The sequence below is a fragment of the Psittacula echo genome, assembly GCF_963264785.1.
Source record: "Psittacula echo genome assembly, chromosome: 3".
Lineage (NCBI taxonomy): Eukaryota > Metazoa > Chordata > Aves > Psittaciformes > Psittacidae > Psittacula > Psittacula echo.
This window is the reverse complement of record NC_137736.1, coordinates 40,660,746-40,676,044: the sequence shown is the minus strand read 5'-3', so window position 1 is coordinate 40,676,044 and position 15,299 is coordinate 40,660,746. Positions and strand designations below refer to the sequence as shown.

Here is a 15,299-nt window from a genome sequence, read left to right as displayed (position 1 = left end):
AATGATCTTCAGGTCCTTTCCAGCCCTAACATTTCTATGATTCTATGATTCCACATGTGCACAGTTGAATGAAGAAATGCTTCTCTCTTCATGTAACTAAACTGGACAGTACAAGATTGGAGTGTGTAGAGATATGTTTTGTGAAAAATTGAAGAGGTGCACCTCCATTAGGCAACACAATAGCATACTGAAAGAAAGAATAATCTGAAAATCTTCACAGGATGCATTTTTAAAACTCTCTTAATTCATAGTCCGCTTACTTGAAGTTGCCCATCAAATGTCAATACATCATTTCCAGAAGGATGTAAGAAAATGGCCATTACTTTCATATGAAATCATTTGGGCAAATTTGCTAGAATTTTGTCCTATTTGGAAGAAAGCTAGCCCTCAATCTCATAGAAAAATTAATAATTGCTTGAGTAGCTGATGCTATGACTGCACAATTTTAATGCTCTTATTTGCTAATTAAATTGGTGAAAAATCAAGAATTTGAAACTTACTTCCATGGTAAGTACTGGTTTCTTCACTATCCTTTGCAACTTTTCATCTTAACATCAATCCCCTTACTCTGTTTCACTCATGGTGATGGTGGCAAGACATACCAAAAGTTGACAAGCAGGAGAAGAAACAATGTAAACCCCATTCTCTGCTAAAACAATATTCTTTCAGGAATAATGGTTCATAATCTTTTCATATTTCATATTCTATAAACTTCTGATTTAATCAGTGAATAAATACACTGTATTCAGAGAAAGTAGATCATTAACTGAAGTGCATCCATTAATTTTATTACCTTGTGTACTGCACATAACAAATTGTGTGAATATTTTTAATTGTGCAGCACCTTACATGCAAGTACTTTGGAATTGCCAGTTAATATGAGGTGTAACTTATTAAATGCATTTATCATTTGCTATGGTTCTGTGATAGAATAATGTAATACTATCTGTGGTTTTATTGCTTTTGACTTATAAGCGTATATGAAATAGTAACTCACAAGACAATACATTTCTTCCACAGAACAGTGGCACTTAACAATTACATGGTTTATCACAACAAATTCATTTGTATTCACTTTAATGCTGCCTACCAAAATTCCCTGAGTATTCACTTTGATGCCCTATTTATTTTATTTTAAACTACTATAACGATCAAGTGTCCACTCAAACTGCTAAACTGCTTCACTCACATCAACAGATTTCTTATTCTGTTTTAGAATAGAATGTAGAAAAGAAAAATAGAACAGATTTTTTTCTTAGAAACATTGGTAAACAGAAGAGGCAAGTTTGCATTGATTGTAATCATCAGACTTTTAAAAAAAACATAGACAAAGAGAGGCAGAGCACAGCCCATGTAGATGAGTGGTTGGATAAAGAATCATCCACCAAAAGCATAAATTATTCCCTCTGTGATGGAAAATGTCCTTCAAATTGCAATGTCCAGACTCACTACTCAAAAAACACAAGATTAGCTACACTGTATGAGATGGCAGTTCGTTCTAGTGCAAAATATTTTTGCTGACAGCAGTTGAAAGCGTCTACATAAGGCAAGAATATTGCCCTGTATAAATATATTTCCTCAGAATATTTTCCTCTGTGCTAAGGAATAAATAAATGAAACCCTAAATAAACCAATCTAATTATCTCAAGAATTTATCTTATTTTTTTTTTATTCCTCTCTCCCATCACTGTAAAAATAAAACCAGGAAAATAAATATGAATGCTACAACAATTAAATTCACCACCATTCTGAACTCACTCTTATAATCAACCAGAGGTGTTCATCTATTTATGCACTTCATCTCCTACATTCAGAATCTTGTTTACAAGCAAAGAGAAAGCACATTTTATATATAAATAAAGCCAAGAATTTAGTGATAGCATAATTGAAATCTTAGGAGTTTAATCATTATTAGTCCAGATCTAATTGGTACAAAATAAGTAAAAAATAATAATACAGTTAAAAATGTCATCAGTTTACTTCTCAAGTGATCTATCCCTTAAATGTGTTTGCCTTGTGTAGTTTTTAATTACAGATTAAACTACAAATGCATGACAGTCCTCAACTGTATCACTGGCTAGTTTCCCTAAAGGAAGTACCACACAGAACAATGATGGGAGCGTCATAATTTGGGATTTGTAAACTATGGGAGTTAAAAAGTTTTTTCCTTCAAGATAAAATAGTACATCTCTCCACATGCATAAAGGCACATTAATTGCGGCTCCTTCCAAGTTACGAAAAGAGTTCCAGCATTAGAAGAGGAAGGTAAATAGGCATAGTCAATCTGCTCTGTTTTTTTTTCTTTCATTCAGCAAAACTCTCGTATGCTATATCCCTTCCTATTGCTCTTAATGAATCAGCAATCAACCCCCCCCAAAACAAACAAAAGAACAAAACCACAAAAACCAACCAAAACCAAACTAAACCACAACATCCCCCTAAAACCAAAACAAACTTTTAAGCAGCAAAAACAGAGGAGATAACTGTATGTCCCACATTTATTACCAGAAGCCACACAAAGACTAAACTTATCTGAATTACTATGGAAAATATATAACTGCTTAAATTTATTATACTTTGAGATTCTACTCTCTACCAATCCCACCTGGCAGTGATTACTGCACTATTTAACCATTTCATATGCTATTCTTCAAATTGCCTTTGCAACAGTGGAGTAGCTCAAAGTCCCATAAACATTTTCGTTTTCAAGTCCATGGTAACTGTTTCTCTTTTCAAAGGAATTGTTTCTTCCCTAAAACCATGACAAAAAAGGATCTTTATTCTCACAGGCAACTGTCATCTTTGCCTAGAATACTCTTCCTACCAAGGCTGCCACAATATATGGCATGATACAGAGCTCTGAGCAGTTGATAGGAAAACAGTAAAGTCATGCTGGCATAGCTAGACTGTCTTGTACTTGCAGCCCAAATGGAAGATGTACTTTCTAAAAATAAAAAAAAAGGTGTGTGATCTGGGAGATATTGGAAATATTTATATGCACATCTAGCCACAGATGAGATCACAACATCTATAAACCATGAATAAGCATGGGCCCATGGACTGAAGGGTGAAAAACAAGAGCACCTTGAATTAAAAGTACATGAGAATATTTAAGATGAAATATTAATCTACTCAATACTAGACAAGGTAGGTAGTACAGTACCAGGAAACTAACATAAAAGGAGCCAGTGAGTTCTGCAACTAACACCGAAATCAGTCACCTAAAAATAATATATAACCTGAAGAAACTGAATCTTGAATTCTTGAGGTTCAAGTCAGCACTTGGCCAAAGGAAGGGTGGGATACAGCTAAACGTGCTGCAGACAGATTATGCCCAAACTAAACATTTCAAGCATTGCTTTAAAAGTTCTGTATAACCAGTTCTTTCAGGCAGGAAACATAAAAAAATTGACAGAATTTTTCATATGATCAAGTCATGGAAAACTGACCAAATGATTTCAAAGTGTGTGCAGATGATACCAGACTCCCTTCAGACTATTCACTGAGCCTGGGAAGGGAACCCTTGCAACAGTTGTTACAGTAATAATAACTAAATAGAGCCTACACATTAAATATAGTCACTTTTAAAATATTGCACCTTCAAACTTAAGCAATATAATCTTAGGATTCTGTCAATTTTTTTTTTTTCAGCCTGGCCAGTTAGTGCCTCAAACTCAAAGTATTTAATTTTTAACAATTAAATTTTTGGTTCTTCATTATAATAATTGATATATGTTCTCAAGCTCAATGTATTCAAAATCTATATTTCTGATAATCATATGATGGACATCGGCCCATGTTGAAAATTTTAGTATAAAGTTAGGTACTCTTAAATAGCAAGGACAATGGCATGACAATCATAATTTTACTTTCATCTACCTTTGCTTTTTCTTTTTCTCTTAAAAGTTTTAAAAGTTCAAAACAAAGACACAACAGATTATTTTTTTTTAGAGCAATAATGAAAATTAAAACTTACAACTATTTTTTTTAAATTGCATAAGCTTTGACATTTATTATCTTTGTAAAGCCAAATGCCAAAAAAATCTTCCAAAGCCCAATAAAACATTATATTTTCTGTGATACAGAGCAATATGTTTATTACAAAACATACACCATATATTATATGTCAGAAAGCCCTTTTTTCAAACTGTTCAGAGCAATGCCTTCAGGGCTTTCTAACTCAGATGAGTTAATGTACCTTCAAAAGCTTAGCATACTCAGAAAATAAGATTACAACTTAAGTCTCTGAGCAGAACAGATTGTTAATATACAGTTCATTACTGTGAGCAAGTTTTACACACGTTTCTTTTCATGCTACGGAAGTGCTAAGGTTTTTTTTTCTTTTCTAATTAACATATTTAACATTCAGATATAATAAAAGAACTATAAGGCAATATTACTTTACTGTTCCATTTAGACAGTATTTGCTAATATAATTATTGTGATAAATATGAACCTGTGCATTTATCAAATCCCTAAGAAGATTATCTAAATCAACTCCCATGTAATTACCATTCACCATCTGTTCCATGAGGGCCTCAGCTGATCTGCTGGCATCTTGCAGTTTTCTGTACTTCTCAGGCTTTTCCCGCTGGATGGCCTGCAGCATGACAGGAAAGGTGAGTATTTCAAAAGAGGGATTTTTAAGAAGAAAATAATTAATCTCAGGGATGTCTTCTGCTTTCATGAGACCATTTAACCTGTCATACTGCCCTGCCAGCCTCCCAGTTTGCAATGAAACCAGAATGTACTGCATACCATCAGAGAGTTAGTCATAAAGTCAAATACATATACTGACACTCACAAGAGAACAGATTTGGGAAATTATATAGATCAGTATTTAACAGACAAATAAAAGACATATAAACTAAGAGCTATTCAAAGACCAATATTCTAGAACAAAAAATTTGACAGAAATTCTTTGTAGAAGAACAGATTTGCTTATTTCTCATGGTAACAGCAAGAATTGAGCACGCTAACCAAATTACAAGGGTTCATAGCATACTTCAGCATTGAACCTATATGTCATTTGTTTGATTATATTATTCCCCTGTTTAAAAAGAAAAACAAACCAAACCCTGCAAAATGGATATTAAAGTAGATATCTAACATCTATATGAACATAAATAGCACACATACATATATAAGCTACTAAGTAAGAGAGTTAATTGCAGAATTAACACAGGCTTCTAGTTATGTATTGTATCTAATACTCTCAATCCACCTTTCTGCATTGAATAATTTCTCACCCGTGTTCAGGCTAGCACTCAGGCTAGCTGGTAATGGCTGGTAAAGCTATCTTATGAAGTTTCAGGACATAGTATAGGTCTAAGATTTAATTAATTTGGGGTTGGTAGCAATACACATGGAAATAAAACCATTTTAGATCTGACATCCCCTCAGTGCTGTCTTACAGTTAACATCATGAAGTCACTCAATTGATTTTAAACCAATTTAGTTTAGGTGTAATTTAGAAGCTCTAAATCAGAACCCCAAAGAAGTAGCACAGGGCCACAGCCAAGTCTGATACCAAAATTAAAAGAGACTGTAAAACCCCCAGATATCCTGACTAACAGAATCTCCCATAAATCAGAGGTCCTCACTTCACTGCAGCAGATACACACATATTAAAGGACAGACCACTGCAAATCCTACATGACATGTACGGAGAGATAACACAGTCCTGGCTGCAGCGTCTCAGTCTGGCTGACCCCACTAGGCTTCCTGATCACCTTGTTTATTTCCACAGTAAAGGTATATTCTGTGTGATTTGACTCTTCAGGGCAAAAAGTTTCTTACAATTGGAAAGAAACCTCAGTGGGTGGCTAAGAATGCATTTAGTAGAATAAATTGATATGCTTACATTTCATAGAATCATAGAATTAGGAGGAATTAATATAAACACCTTTGAATAAACTCTCTTAAAATATATTTTAAAGTGTGATGCTTAAAACATCTTCAGTTTAGGAAGCATCAGCTCCACAGAATTCTTTCCCAGATGAGGAGATGTTCAGAACTTTAAAAAGAGATTTTCAGTTAAATTCACACATTTCCACAGCTTACTCAAAACTACCCCGCATTTGTGCATAAAGAAATGATTACACAGCAGGATTTCTAACAATAACCCAAAGATGTTATCAAACACTGTTACTAATAAAATTTTGTATAAATAAAATATATAAAGAAAGGATATTTAGAGAAGAATGAAGGATGGAAATATATTGGATTTTATAAACCTATCTTTAATATATACCTAAGTTATCACTGAAAGATTACAAAGTTTAACCCCAATGAGTTAAAGATGACTGTATTAATTATTTATAGTTTTTGTAGGTCAATAAAATCTTCTTCCATTCCACTGTACAATTTAAATATTTTCCAAATTAAAAAAGAAATAGTAATTCTCTGCAGAGTTCCAAAATTTCTTACAGAATCCTAATTAATACTACTCTGTCTACAGTGCCAGGTATAATTAGCATGAATCTAACTACAGAGAACTTAAAGGAATCATTTAAACACTAAAATATACTGAAAGTAATTCTACTTGTCTGCAATGCCAGATGTGTAATTATCATGATTATAACTGTAATGAGCACAAATGAATCATTAAAAAAACTTAAAATATACTAGAAATTAGGATTTAGAAATATAAAAAAATTATATTACATCAAAGTCTGTGGCAGTGAACCTTTCAGTGTACAGTAATATGCTATGTATGCAAAAAAAATTTGGAGAAATATCTACTTCTCTCCTGAAAGATTACAGTTTCCAGGTCCTGATAGAAAATTTAAAAACTATCTGTATAGTCCTTAAATAAACATGCTAATTTGGTACATATCAAACTTTCTGTCAATCACTTTTCTCCACTCATTTTTATGCAACTGGAATATATTATAAAAATGAAATTCTAACACTCATTACAGGAATACATATGTTTACACACAGAAAACACAGCGCTAGCCAGAGAAAAGACTGTTGTCTTGTTCCACACAGAAAGACAAATTACCTTATCTGGGGAGAAAGGAGGACATTCACCCTAGCTACTCCTAGCACTAATCAGTGTCCTCCCATGACTCTACATACTGCCATTGTTTGCCAAACCTGCAAAATGTTTGGGATTTTTCAGTTTCTAAGAAGGATTTCTTTCCATAAGCACATGTAAAGTGCCTCCATGGGAGGAACAACAAAGGGAGTAGAAGCCCTGGAACCACCTCTCATTTATCTCTTTGGCTCCACTTTGTTCATTTTTAGCTTCACTGAAGGGAACCATTCAGGTTGTATAGGTTTGTGAAGCTTTGAAAGTCTTAGATTCTGTACATTGTAATCAACCTTTTTTTTTTTTTTTTGTTTGATGAAAAGTTGTGGTAGTGGCAGAGCAACTTCAAAATATTTCCAAATACGTCACTTTCCCTTTTATACTCTGTTTTCTGAAAAGATTTTTCAGGAAAAAAAGAAAAGAAAAAAGAAAAAAAAAAAGAAAAAAAAAAGAAAGCAGTTAACTTTACAGTTGGCTTTCCAATCATGGATTAATTCTCTTCTGAATTATTTGCAATTTGCAATACGAATGCTTAATATCCTAGTTTTAACTGAGTGAATAATACTAAAAATTCATCTTTAGCTAAATGCCACCTGAAGGTGAGGAGGCTGTTTTCACAATGATAAGCATTTTATCTGACCCTGAGATTTTAGTTGGCAGTCAATGACTTCACAACCTAGAAAACACTAATGGTCAGAGTATTGGATGGTATTTGGATGTTATTCATACCAAATCAACATCCTACTTTGAGAGCTCTGTGAAAGGATGCATGGTAGCAATACTCTCCCTCCCCCTCCCCCCCGACCTCCTCTGACTCCGACCAATCACCCGTTAGGGCAGGAGATGGCAACATTTTCATCATTGGCTGTGAGAGTGATTCAGCTTTCAAATATCCAGGCCCAACAAAGCATGTCTGAAAAAGGTCAGTAAACCAAAACAAATAAGAATGGAACTTTTGAGAAGGCCAAGAGAACAAATTTAATTGTCTAGGATACCTGACATTTTCCTTTACATCTGTTCCTTGTATGCTTACCTGGGATTCTGAATTTCTAGGTGTTGCTTCTTGGCTAACCAATATTCCTTGCGAGGAGTTTTATTCCCATTTTATTCTGGGATATAGTCTCCAAGCTGATTCATTACAAATCAGGATTTTCTATCTAAAAAGTTTTCTTTTTTTTTTGCAGCTGAGCCTTTATATATTTGAATTTGCAGTACTGAAAGCTCATCATGGCTTTAGAAAAGTAACAGTAAAGAATACGTACTAACTGGAAAATGCTAACAGTGTAATGCAGTGTAACAATATTTACAGCATTAATGTTTGGATGTCTTCATTATTTAGGAGTACTATAGTTGTTTCACAATGAAACTTCTATACTTATGGCATCCAGTCCCTCTGGCCACATAAGGCAAGTATCTTACTTTTATAGCACAGAAGGGCTATAAATGTTTTTGCTTCTTCCCAGACATAGGAATGGGCTTTATGTGCATATCCAATACATTCAATCTACATAATACATTAGCCTTAAAAATAAGGCTAATTGCCTGCCAGTTTCTGAAGAGCAGATGGCTTAGTAAAGTCAGTGCATTTCATACAGCCTGCTTTAGGTTCCATCTCCTCAAGCCTCTTCAGAGCTGGGATGGGAACAGGCTTTTGAACTTGATAAATCATTAGTGATGGCAAAACAGCTTTCCTTGTGGCTGCCATTACTGAAGTCAGTATCCCTCCATCACACAGAAGATGTACAGCCACTATATCATATAGAAGTGACCTCTTATTCAAGAAAAATGATGAATAGGAGGAAGCTGCCACAACAAGGAAGAAAATCATCTAACTAGTAACTTGTCCTCAAAAGAACAGCTGAAAAGAAAGTCATTAGGAAAAGGCCCTAGAACTGGGCACCTACTATGGTGGGCAACAAATGGTAGGCCTGACATCAGTCAAGCACAGGTGTTCTGTGCTACAGCCATATATATATATAGAGAGAGAATCATAGAAGAGTTAGGGTTGGAAAGGGCCTTGAGATCATCTAGTTCCAACCCCCCTGCCATGGCCAGGGACACATCACACTAAACCATGCCACCCAAGGCCTCATCCAACCTGGCCTTGAACACCACCAGGGATGGAGCATTCACAACCTCCCTGGGCAACCCATTCCAGTGCCTCACCACCCTCTAAGTAAAGAATTTCTTCCTTATATCCAATCTAAACTTCTCCTGTTTAAGTTTGAACCCGTTACCCCTTGTCCTGTCACTACAGTCCCTGATGAAGAGTCCCTCCTCAGCATCCTTGTAGGCCCCCTTCAGATACTGGAAGGCTGCTATGAGGTCTCCACACAGCCTTCTCTTCTCAAGGCTGAACAGCCCCAACTTTCTCAGCCTGTCTCCATATGGGAGGTGCTCCAGTCCCCTGATCATCCTCGTGAACCTCCTCTGGACTTGTTCCAACAGTTCCATGTCCTATATATATATATATATATGTGTATATATATACACACGCATATATAGTTATATATATATAGTTATATAGGGAGAAACTAAATGATAGCTCTATACATAAGGGCAAGATGGGACTTCTGCATGCATGTGCCTGCAGCTGCATTCAACTATGTATAACACAAGGGTGTAACTACACATGTCAGTACAACACTATCTTTTTCCACTAAGAAATATCTTCCTTCTTGGCATTTCATTTTTTTTTATATGCCTTCTACAACTTTACTAGAGACTATAATATATTAAACCCCGCACTGCCTTCCATCGATTTGAGGCTAACTTTGAGCAAATTACGAACAAAAAGCATTAACAAGCAACACAAACTGCTCAAAGAACTAGACAGTACTTCCTGCTTTGACTACTAGCCTTACAGATGGAGACAGAGACCAGACCTGGAAAAGTGAGGTCAGGACAAGCTCTAAAAGCTGGCATTTAAAAAAAAATGCATTTTTTGCTTTTTTGAGAAGCATGCCCAAAGACTTCCTTTAACTCAAAACCATTCAACACTGAACCATGTAGTACTTTTAAGTGCCATCTTTCATAGTTCTTCTATCAAATTAAAACACCTAATCAGAATAATCTCTAATCTCTCCTTTAAAACATCTACAAATTTCTACATGGAACTTGATTTTCTCAGTGAAATGTTTATTCTAAAAGCAGCAATACTCCATGAAATCCAGCATAATATGTAGATCAAGATGAGCTAAATTGCCATCCTTGAAATTATGTTCTTCAAAATGGGAATATATGAAGAGGAGACTAGAGCATTTTCCTTTATTTTTTTTTTTTCCCTGTGTTCCTTTTTTTAAATTTTACCTACAATGAAGATTCAAGCATTCCGAAAATTAACTGTATATCTATGCATGTATTAGATTAAATCCCATTACCTCAGTATGGAAGCAATTGAACCCATTAAATCTTTTCTGTATATTTGATACATTTTACACACATTTTTGTATATAGAAATTTGTGTATATTTGACATAACATGAAATGTTGCCATGAACTACATTCAGCATATTATGTTCTAATGCATATGTACTAGCAATAATATTATTACATTAACAAATTAAAATTATTGTAAGAAAGCTATGACTTTTTTCTTTTAAACATATATTTACAGTCACAAAATTCAGTGTTCCTCAGTCTTATCATAACTGATTTCTGATGAACAAGCAAACCGTAAGAAAAAACAGCAGCAAAACTCATGTCAATACAGTAACCTTGTTCCATCTGTTTGAGTGCTAGGAGTATGCATCACCACATATTTTAATGAAGTTCCATGATATATTATGATATTATAAGAGCTAATAATAAAAAGAACTCCCTTTCTCTTACTTAGAAAAGACAGGCATTTTTGCATCTACCTATAAATGTTAAATATGGAAGAAAATTTGTAATGGTTTAGTTTCCAAGGGCTAAACTCAGAGTGTATGAAACATATGCACAAACACAGGTACTCATTAAGCAGCCCAGAATCATTCCTTTTGTCAAAAGTAGAAAAACACCACTTTTGGTTCAAGAATGGTAGTACAATTAAAAAAAAATTATTAAAAAAAAAAAATTTGGAGACTGGTGATTTTCAGATATATTGTATAGCACTGTAAAAAGAATTAGATACAGATTTTGTTTAGCACACACTAAAAGTAGACACTTTTTACATCTTTCAATTTATCCATGTATAATGTCAAATTAAGCTGCTAGTATAGAATGATGATGCATATTTAAGAAGTAATATATAGGCTTTGATTCAACTTTACCACTTTCATGGTAAAGACTTTCATGAATATAGAATATCTTAATTAAATATGAGTATATAGGAATAATAAAAAAAAAAATCTCTGTATTCAGACAGCCTGTGTAGCAATGTTGGTGCCAAAATCTGAAATTCACAGAAATAGTGAGCACTTCTAAATTTCACTCGGACGTATGTACAATCAGTGCCTGTCAGTCTATATGTGAAATCATTTGAACTTGTACTTTGAAAGCACTTTGATGAGCTAATACAAAACTAACAGACATATATATGAGTACTTTCTCCTACATTGACTCTTTCTCTGAGATCTGAGAAATTGCCTTCTTTTCGATACATTGCAAACTCGGGACTCTGAAGCACTGCTTCTGACCGGGTCATCCAGCTGTGGAGCTCTGTTGTATCTGAGTCAAACCTAAGAGACAGAGAAATGTGGTAAGACATTTAATTTCCACAAAGTTTCTGAAAATAGGATTGACAGCGAATATGTTTAACTGGTTGTTTACATGAGTGAGTAAGCAGCAATTTCTCTCAACAGAACAGTTTTAACTCCCCCATATTTCATTAAATAGCTAATGAAACTATTCATTTTAAAATTTGGAAACAGAGAAAAACTTCTTCATTTTTAAGACCCTGATCTGACCAGATGCTACAATTTCCACAATAAGGATTTTAATCTTACAAGCTGATGGTTTTGTAAGACATGATACAAGTGGTTCTCAGTAAAGAGAGTCCTGTTGGCTCAGCTGAGAATGTAAGGCCTATATGGCTGACCAAATGCAGCTTTCATACCTGCAAGATTTCTGTCCCAGTTTGTGCTGGCAATATTATGAAGGACATTCAAGCAGGAAATTTGACCATTAGAAAGGAGTCTCTTCTGACCAACTAATTTGTTGTAGAATGCAATTACTAATCAACAGTAAATGATAATTTTCCTACAGCTAAGGCTTTAAAAACTGCAAATTAAGATCCCCATCTCTCTGTATATACTTCTTAGCTAGTTTTTTACTGTACAGTCTTTTTTATTACAGTCTGGATCCTTCCATCAACTCCTTTAAAGCTGATATTAATATTTGTAACTTATTCAGAAGGTAACAGCACAAAATGAAAGTTACCATATGCAGATATTTAAACCACTGATGTGTAAAAAATTCAAACTGTGATTCAGTATCTGCTGTCATTTTTAAAACAAGAAGCTTGAGACAATGTTTTTTCTCAGTTGTTCCACACAGTATCACCATATGCTTGACTATATTTCTTTATTGCACTATCAGTTCTAATATCTATATCTAGTCTGTAACTGATTTGCTTTTTGTAGCAATACAATGAAACCAAGAGAACAGAATGATCTAGAAAAAAATAATTAGCTGCATCTTTCAGTTTGCTTTGTAAATATACCTTGTATCATTTACATATAATTGAAAATCTATTAAAACAAGAGCTTGAATGACAATTATATCTTTGGAGGACTTAATTCTTTTATAAAAAATATACTCCATATATACAAGTACTAAAATACAAGGTTGTAAGGTAAAGTCAGGTGCTACAGAAATCTACATATACAGAAATGAAAAGAAGTAGTTTCATGTTTCATGTTGGATCTAATATTTATGCCTCCTTTTTTACTTCTGCACTGTGATCCTTGTGACTCCATTTAATGTGAAAGACTGAATAATAAATAATTAAAGTAGAAGAAAGAAGAGTCACACACTGCCTTAATACCAGCCCAATATTCCATATTCAAATCACAAACTCTAAGGAATAATTTTGATAAGGCAATCCTAATAAAACTATTTGGCCACTCATTAAAGGAGAAACATTATAACTGCGAAGCAATGGAAGGTGCAGAAATCATCATTTTATAAAGAATTAAAAGTTCAGAGGCTGAAGACAAAATAGAACTCCCAGATGTTTCACGGAATCTCTGTTCTTGTACCAGATTCTAATTCCTGAAATCAAAGTGCACTGCCAGTTGAGAACTTCCTACCTCAGCTTTATTTCTGATCCTATGTGACATTAAATCAATTCTATTTTCTGAAATATAGCGTTATCCTCTGTTCTGCATATAACAACTGTGCATTTAATGACCACAGAACATCAGACATCTGATTGCAACAAAGATGAGTTTACCAATCCCTCAGTATTAAACTCCCTTGTAGGTAAAATTGTATTAATTCTAGTCTCAAGCTTCAGGTAAGTAGGACCAGTAAGATCAACTTTCTAAAGAATAGTGTGGAATTAGCCTGCTATAGGATGGAAATTGACAGAGCAAAATGGTTACCAGTGATCATTTCTTAAACAAAAGCACCTAGGCCTTGCCTCTGCAACATCCTTCCTAGAAGAAGAATGGAAGAATGTGGGACAGTTTTGACAAAACAACAAAACAATCAGCAGCATGTCCCATGGTCAAGAGATTTATCAGATGGTGGAAATTATTAGCCACAGGTCTTTAAGGTCACTTCCAACTCAAACCATTCTATCCTACAATATGATTCTGTGATACGACAGAGCTGGGCTCCATCACTTGTAGTTTCTTCTGGAAATAAATATAACTCCACAAAGCCTCCTACCCAAAAAAGGGCTATAAAAAGGAGGCAGAAAAGGACTAAAAGACATTAAAGTTACTTCAAGGTAGCTTTTTGCAGCACAAAAATATCCTTAATATAAAGATATTTTTTCAGTTTGTATAAAAACAGGAAATACAGGTAGAATAAGGCATTTAATCATTCCGTTAGGATGATTTGACATTTCCTTCCTAAGCACAGCTGCAGTTACAAACTATATTAACTCTAGATTGATATTAAAGGAGCAATCAGTTTTTAAATCTCCTAAGTACAACAATATGTTGACATAAAACGAAATGTAATATTACCTTTCTGACCCAATAAAGTTGAGTACACGTAGAATTTGTTAAAATACACCCACGGAAGACACTAAAACCAAATCTCTTGAGAGAGTTACTACAAATAATTTCCTAATTTAACATGCACATTAGCTTGCTTCCCACCTAAAAACTCAATCTACAGTGAGGATTTGTTCTTTATGCTACATTCATAGATTAGTTTTCCAATTAGTCTTTCCTTCTGCTAGTCCACAAGAGAAAGACTATATTTTACTGCTCTCATTGCCCTCTCTCTATAGGCCAGCACATGTCAGCTGAGTTCAAGTACAGTCTCATTTTACTGCAGAGCATGTCTGAAAATCCATCTTCCATTTTTAATCCATACCATTCAACCCCACCAATTTATTTTCTGGATCCTATTAAGACATATGCCCACTTCAGATTCCCATTCAAAATTCTCTACTGAGAAGGTCACCACACGTACTTGTTCGAAAACGATTCCTTGTTCTAGATTTCCCTTCCTTTTCTTTATTATATACATGATAAACCTCTCCATTAAGGCATTTCATAACTTAGTTGCATTTTGTTTTCCTATTTCTTTGCATGGAATTTCTAACCTCAATACCCAGCAGAGTAAGATATTCAAGTCCTACTACAATGGCATATAGGTGGCATATACTTTCTGGAAGCCACTATGTAACAGCTTCTGGGCCTTAAGGCCTTAGAGTGTGTACAGCCATCCTGGACCCCTTTGTCCTTCACTAATGTTTCCCAATGAATTTTGCCAACCGGTGTCCTAAACAGGCCAAAGTCAGCCCTCTGGAAGTCTTAGGTGGAGGCTTTTCTGACTTTCTTCCTGACTTCTCCAAGGACTGAAAATTCAATCATTTCATGATCACTTTGCCCAAGATGGCCTCCAACCATGACATCACCCACCAGTCCTCTGTTTGCAAACAGCAAATCTAGCCAGCATCTCCCCCGGTTGGCTCACTGGGTTGGGAAGTGTGTGGTATCTTCCACACCCTCCAAGAACCTCCTGGATTGTTTCTTCTCTCTTGTATTATACTATCAGCAAACATCTGGTAGGTTGAAGTGTCCCATGAGAACAAGGGCAAGCAATCATAAAACTTCTCCAAGTTGTTTAAAGAACACTTCATCTGTAGCTTCATCCTGGTT

General features: G+C 34.8%; 1 protein-coding gene across 1 annotated transcript in view; it reads right to left on the bottom strand.

Moving 5' to 3' along the window:
* The window catches only part of DMD (dystrophin), a gene marked incomplete at both ends in the record, with an annotated part of 1,114,107 nt that overhangs the window by 713,033 nt on the left and 385,775 nt on the right, over nucleotides 1-15,299 (bottom strand). Inside the window, 2 exons of the mRNA XM_080612996.1 lie at nucleotides 4,513-4,600; nucleotides 11,573-11,696. Of these exons, the coding sequence (XP_080469122.1) occupies nucleotides 4,513-4,600; nucleotides 11,573-11,696 (212 nt within the window). The remainder of the gene's footprint in view (nucleotides 1-4,512; nucleotides 4,601-11,572; nucleotides 11,697-15,299) is intronic.